This window comes from Gossypium hirsutum, chromosome A06 (genome assembly GCF_007990345.1).
Source record: "Gossypium hirsutum isolate 1008001.06 chromosome A06, Gossypium_hirsutum_v2.1, whole genome shotgun sequence".
NCBI lineage: Eukaryota > Viridiplantae > Streptophyta > Magnoliopsida > Malvales > Malvaceae > Gossypium > Gossypium hirsutum.
Window position 1 is genome coordinate 1923984 of NC_053429.1, and position 6195 is coordinate 1930178.

General features: G+C 33.7%; 1 protein-coding gene across 16 annotated transcripts; it reads left to right on the top strand.

Moving 5' to 3' along the window:
* The first annotated feature begins 1221 nt into the window (after positions 1–1221).
* Positions 1222–5799, top strand: LOC121230282 (uncharacterized). 16 transcript variants are annotated; one of them, XM_041114819.1, is made up of 8 exons: positions 1222–1660; positions 2427–2550; positions 2678–2767; positions 2926–3504; positions 3604–3973; positions 4173–4254; positions 4524–4766; positions 5323–5799. In XM_041114819.1, exons 1-7 carry the CDS (start codon positions 1466–1468, stop codon positions 4716–4718), a joined length of 1635 nt encoding a protein of 544 aa, XP_040970753.1. In that variant the 5' UTR covers positions 1222–1465; the 3' UTR covers positions 4719–4766; positions 5323–5799. The 16 variants fall into 16 exon arrangements, with proteins under 16 accessions (XP_040970753.1, XP_040970754.1, XP_040970756.1 ...); XM_041114820.1 differs by having other exon boundaries at positions 5375–5799; XM_041114822.1 differs by having other exon boundaries at positions 1235–1660; positions 3610–3973.
* Positions 5800–6195: the final 396 nt, after the last annotated feature.

Below are 6195 nucleotides of genomic sequence, written 5' to 3' on the forward strand. Positions count from 1 at the left end.
TAAATTAGAAAAAAAATCTTTATATTTAAATAATACTAAGATAGATGCAACTTAATAAGTAAATGTCTTTAAAATAGTAGCAAAATTAACAATAAAATAAGAGTTATACAATATCCAAACAATAACAACCAAATAATAGCAATATAATAGTGAAATGACAGTAAAACAACAATATTTTTTTTTTGCAAATTTAGATTGATCTCAGGCCAAAAAAGCTTGCCCGAGGTCTAACTCATTTTCTAAACGGGCCTTAATTTTTTTGTCAAAACTCATTTTTCAAGCTTATATTTTTACCCAACCTCTCTCACCTTTCGAACAGGTCTTTGGGCTGGGCACACCACGTATCACTGCTTGGTTATTCCATCAACCACACTTATTCTTAACCATATAAATGGATGGAGTTTTTTAACAGAAAAGACTGATTTACTCTTTAAATTAACATATAAAAACTAATTTCTTTATTTTTTTAATAGAGGAGATAAAATAGGCCTTCATAATCGTTTTACCAAAATTCTCCTCAAATGGTCCACTTACCCTTACTTATTTTATTTATTGAAGGACCCTTTTTTTGGTACTAATTTGTCTTTAACACGACAACAATAAATACATAATAATATCACCCATCCATTTTTCCTTATCAATAAAAGGAAGCCCAAAGTCCATATTACCCTTACAATTAAAGAAAAATACTAAATAATTACGCCCATAACGCATGTTCTCTTTCACATATTTGAAGTTTAGATCATGATTTAATATCATTTAAATTGAATTATGTAACACTTTTAAAATAAAATTTGATTATATTGGAAATATTGCATGTGAAGAAGGTTAAATAAGTAATTGTGATAGTATTATGGTTATATTATAAGTTGAATTGTATTTTGTCTTATTTACTCGAAAAATGAGTAAATTAATTTATGTACATTAGAACATTAGATCACAAAGCAAATTAGTCAAATTGTTAAAAATTCCATCAATTTTTAATATTAAAAACTGGTTATATGTCATATATAATTTGTCTAGTTATGCTACCAGTCAAGCTAATTTTTAAAGGTAAAAACGAAAGATTTTTTTTTACGGAAAAGATCAGTTGACTCCTTGATATAACCTATTGAAACTAATTTACCGATCTTTTAAAATATAGGGGTTTTTATGATATTTCACCAATAAGTTCAGTGAGGAAGATTTTCTATTTAACTCGTAAAATTCTGCTGTACGATCAGAATGAAAGTCAATATATTTTATTTCCTCACATGACATCCACTTGAGTTTAAATTGGTTAAATGAACAATTTTTTTTATTTTTTTTATTTTAAAGACGGAATTAAAAGTAAGGACTAAGTTTCAAATAATGAAAAAGCAAAAGCACTGAGAGCAAATTAATCCATAAATAAATCATATAAGCAGACTAACAATAGGCGACATTTGAAGAAGAAGAAGAGAAGCAAGCTTAGAAGAAAAGAAAAATGGCGGAGCAAGGGTTTCAAGAACAAAGCTCCATTGGATCAAGTTATAGAGCTCGGGATGCGAGTCCCGACTCAGTTATATTCACTCCGGAATCCAATTTCAGCCTCTTCTCTTCAGCTTCAGCTAGTGTCGATCGCTGTTCTTTCGCCTCCGATGCTCACGACCATGATTCTCTAGCTTCTGAAATCTCTTTAGTAAACTTCAAAATTTTCAACTTATCATTCTATTTTTTTTCCATTCTTGTTTATTTCAAATTTTCATTGCAATGCATAAGTAGAGCAAGCTGTTAACTAACAATGTGCATCGTGATCGGTCATTGTTGATTAATTTGCGTGCTATTTTTTAAATCTGATTTAAGTATTTTGCTATTTTTAAGAGAAAAGGGAGAAAAAAGAGGAATAGTGTTTTTTTTTTTTGCTTCTTTATTTCAATTTCTCAGTGCAATGCATGAGTAGAGGAAGCTGTAACAGTGTACATCGTGATCGATCATTGTTTATCAATTTGCATGCTATTTTTAATTTTTTTTTCTCTTTTTAAATCTGATTTAAGTTTTTTTTTGTTACTTTTTAATGAAAAAAGAGGAATAGTGTTGATTTTTTTTTCTTCATTTCAATTTCTAAGTGCAATGCATAAGCAGAGGAAACCGTAACTAACAATGTACATCGTGATCTATCATTGTCGATCAATTTGCATGCTATTTTATTTTATTCTCTCTTTTTTATTTGTTTTTTTAATTTTTTTTAAGGGAGAAGGAGGAAAAAAAAAGGAATAGTGTTGATTCTTTTTTTTCTTTAATTCAATTTCTCAGTTTAATGCTTGAGTGCATTGCGTGATCGATCATTGTTGATTAATTTGCATGTTGTTTTCTTCATTATTTGATTTGATTTTTAATCTTTTTTCCTGAAAAAAAGGGGCAAAAAAAGAGAGAAATAGTGTTTGAAATGCTATATTTGTTTGCAGCATTTGGCAGGACATGAAAGAGGAGATCAAAATGAGAGTTTGAGTGGACCAGATCCAAATACAAACAAAGCTAACGCAGTCCTTAATCACAGTCGTTTCTCCAGAAAAGGAGAGAAAGTGAAAGGTGCACGCAAATATTTTTCCCCTTTTTATCATTACCATTTTTCTTTAAAGTTGAAACTGAAAGCAACGAAAGAGAACAAAATGTATTTCAAAATTCACTCCTTTATTTTTCCCCTTTTCACTTTTAGTTGAAAAAGATGAAAACGATACAGTTCATGTAAAGGACGAAAATCAACTCATAGATTCAGCAAGAAACTCATTCTCTCTTGCTCTTAAAGGTACCCTTTTAGTTTCTTTCTTGAAATTGTTTCTTTTACCTTAAATAGTTCTAGCTTCATTGTTTTGTTGAATTGTTTTTATATAGATTGTAAGGATAGGAAGATTAGATCTGAAGCTTCACGAATACCCACTTCATTAGATCTAAATAATGTCTCAGCTTCGTCTCCACGGTTGGGGACTATGAAGAAAAGCTCTGTTTCAACACGGAAATCGGGTGCCTTTCCTAGTCCCGGGACTCCCAATTATCATCAACACAATAACTTGACTGCTGGGATGCAGAAGGGTTCGAGTTCTGAACGTGTACCATTGCATAACAATGGTGTAAAGAGGCAGGGGAATGTTGCTGGGGTGTTGCCTTGTAACAATGGAAGGACTTTACCTTCAAAGTGGGAAAATGCTGAAAGGTGGATTCTTAGTCCAGGGGATAGTGGTGTGAAACAATCTGTCATGCATCCTCAAAGAAGACCGAAATCAAAGAGTGGTCCACTTGGTCCTCCTGGGGCTGCTTACAATTCTTTGTACTCGCCTTCGATGTACATCCTTGACGGGGTTAACATGGGGAATTTCATGGCTGGTTCTCCTTTCTCAGCTGGTATAATTCCAGCAAATGGTTTGGTAGCTCATTCTCGTAGCCATGGTGGTGGGTTTGCTGTTCGAACTGAGCCTTGCATGGCCCGTTCTGTTAGTGTGCATGGATGCTCTGAGGTCGTAAGTCCACCATCATTGCGTTCTCAAGGTACATATCTATCCTTATGATACAAAATTCCTCCGTTCTATTAAGACATAAGTTGCTCCTATTATGATAATTTCTAAGCCTACTGTACGTTCATCAAAGATGCAGATGAAAATCTTGACACGGTCAAGGATGCAGCCACTGATATTTCTCGTACGGTTTCAAGAAGAGACATGGCAACCCAAATGAGCCCACAGGGTAGCACTTGCTCATCACCCAAAGAATCGGCTTCTTTCTCTCTCTTCACCCCATCTCCTCTACCTATCATGGAACTGCAAAGCATCCATGCCTCTAAATCAGAAGTGAGAGATGTACAGATAGATGAAAGAGTCACCATGACTAGGTGGTCAAAGAAGCATAGAGCTGGAAACACTGCGAAGAGCTCACAAATCGTTGATGATTGGAGAAAGAAAGCTGCTGACACTCGTACACCAACCTGGGATGTGACTGAGACAGCAAAGTGCGTTTCTAAGTAAGATGGTTTTGCCTAACCATAACCAACGTATTACTTTAATGGAGCACATAGCCTATTTAGATGAAAAGAATTTTCGGAATGTTCATCTTTAGGTGCCAAAAGTTGACCGACAAAAATCAGAGAACATAAATTGAAATGCTTACAGAACATATTTGATCAATGTTCATATTTTGACTTCTTTCTTTCACTTTTGCAGATTCGAAAGAGAAGAAGCCAAAATCACTGCATGGGAGAATCTGCAGAAGGCAAAAGCTGAGGCAGCCATAAGGAAACTAGAGGTTGCTTTTTACTTGCATACTTCTCCATTTACAATTGAAGTAATTGGAAAGGAGATATTTAACGAAAAAGTAAAAAAACCGTATGATACTTGTCTTGAATCATTTTGGATCCATTTATCTAAAGTAGAATATACTTTTTTAAGGTAAAACTGCTAAAAAACCAACGATGTTGATTGCCAACTCAATAATCTGTGGCAAAAAAGAAACAGATCTAGCATGACCTGAGAACTTATTATTGTCATCATTTCTGACATAACAATGTGTTTCAGATGAAGCTGGAAAAGAAGAGATCCTCGTCAATGGATAAGATAATGAATAAACTGAGATCAGCTCAGAGGAGAGCCCAAGAAATGAGAAGTTCGATGTTATCCAATCAGTCCCATCAAGTTACAAGGACCTCCCGTAAGGCTATACCGTTCCATGGAACCTCATTGACTGATTGCTTCACCTGCCTTACTTTCTAATGCCTCGGTTAGCTATCTTTACCCGTTCAATTGGGCCTGAAATGCAAGGTAACTTATTATGCTCGCAACCTCTGTTTCTTTCCGAAATTTTTGCTTTGCATTTTTCAAGTAGAGAGTTTTTGCAAAAAAAGCATTAACATGACATTCACTGAGGCACACCCCTTGATAAGGTTTAACCGTCTCAAGTGACTGAACCGAGCAATGTTAAGTCCATTTGGTTAGGTCTGTTAAGACTTAAGTCAGTTAGCCAATTGGTTAAAGTATGAGGTTAGCTGATTAAATTGTTTTTGTGTTTTCTTAATCGAACCAATCGATTGCTTTCCCCTAGAGACCTGCAGCCTCGAAGAAAGGGGTTCTAATGATTTGAACTCCAAATTTATTAGATATCACCTCTTAAAGAGTAATTCCCTGAATCAATTGTGCTAAAACTGGAATTTTAGCCTTCCACGTAAGCGAGTGCTTCAAGTCTCAGTTATCTGGCATTTTAAACTAGTGCTTCAAGTCTCAGTTATCTGGCATTTTAACTTTCGAACTTATGACGAACAAATGACAAAGCACATGATGATTTAGGCTTACATTGTTTCAATCTTATATCTCTTACCAGTTTGAAGAACAAAAGACCAACCTGGAGATAATATATGAATAATATTGTACAGGAAGCAACTATTATACTTGAAGCTAAATTGGTTCACTGCAGTTTGTGCATGTCCTGGGACTTCAAGATTTACTGCAAGTATGTCTAATAAAAACCCTTGAATGCATGCATGCATGTATGTATGCATGTATATATATGATGTATATGTATGCATGTAATCAACCTTTTAAGTTTCTTTCCTTAGTATGGCAGCTTGCCTTGGAAATGAAAATAGCATCTTTTTTCTTTATATAAAATTTTCTCATCTATTTCATAGTAATTTTACATAGGACTTAGATGTTCCATATTTTGGGCCTATATCTATATTCATAAAATGCTAAATGGGCCTACTGTTCACTCTTAAGAGTATATTTGTATTTCTCATTTGTGAGAAATTTTCGGTTCAAATTATGGAATTATGGAATGAAATTAAATTAATTTATAAAAGTTTGTTTTTTTTCCCTTCTCGTTATTTGTTCATTTGCTATTTCGCTGGTGGGTTAATCTATAAAAAATAGTCACTTTTGTTTTGTTTTTTTCCCTTCTCGTTATTTGTTCATTTGCTATTTCGCTGGTGGGTTAATCTATAAAAAATAGTCACTTTTGTTTGTCTCAGATTACATTTTAATCACTTATGTTTGAAATGTTACATTTTAGTCACTTACATTATCGTTTTGTTATAAAGTTATCACTTTACCGTTAACTTTGTTACCTCCCAAACGTCAGTCTTACGTGGTAGTTCAAATGGGTTTTAAATGTCAACTTGAATGTCGAGTTACTGAGATGAAAATAAGTTTTTGATTAAATAAATTTAATTTGGATTGTCACGTATGACATTCAAGT

Bases quoted from the DNA above. Each gene is read 5' to 3' on its own strand.
- LOC121230282 (XM_041114811.1), top strand. From the start codon at position 1,466: ATGGCGGAGCAAGGGTTTCAAGAACAAAGCTCCATTGGATCAAGTTAT. The intron at 1,661-2,426 runs GTAAACTTCAAA...ATTTGTTTGCAG, and splicing joins TAGCTTCTGAAATCTCTTTA to CATTTGGCAGGACATGAAAG. The intron at 2,768-2,853 runs GTACCCTTTTAG...GTTTTTATATAG, and splicing joins ATTCTCTCTTGCTCTTAAAG to ATTGTAAGGATAGGAAGATT.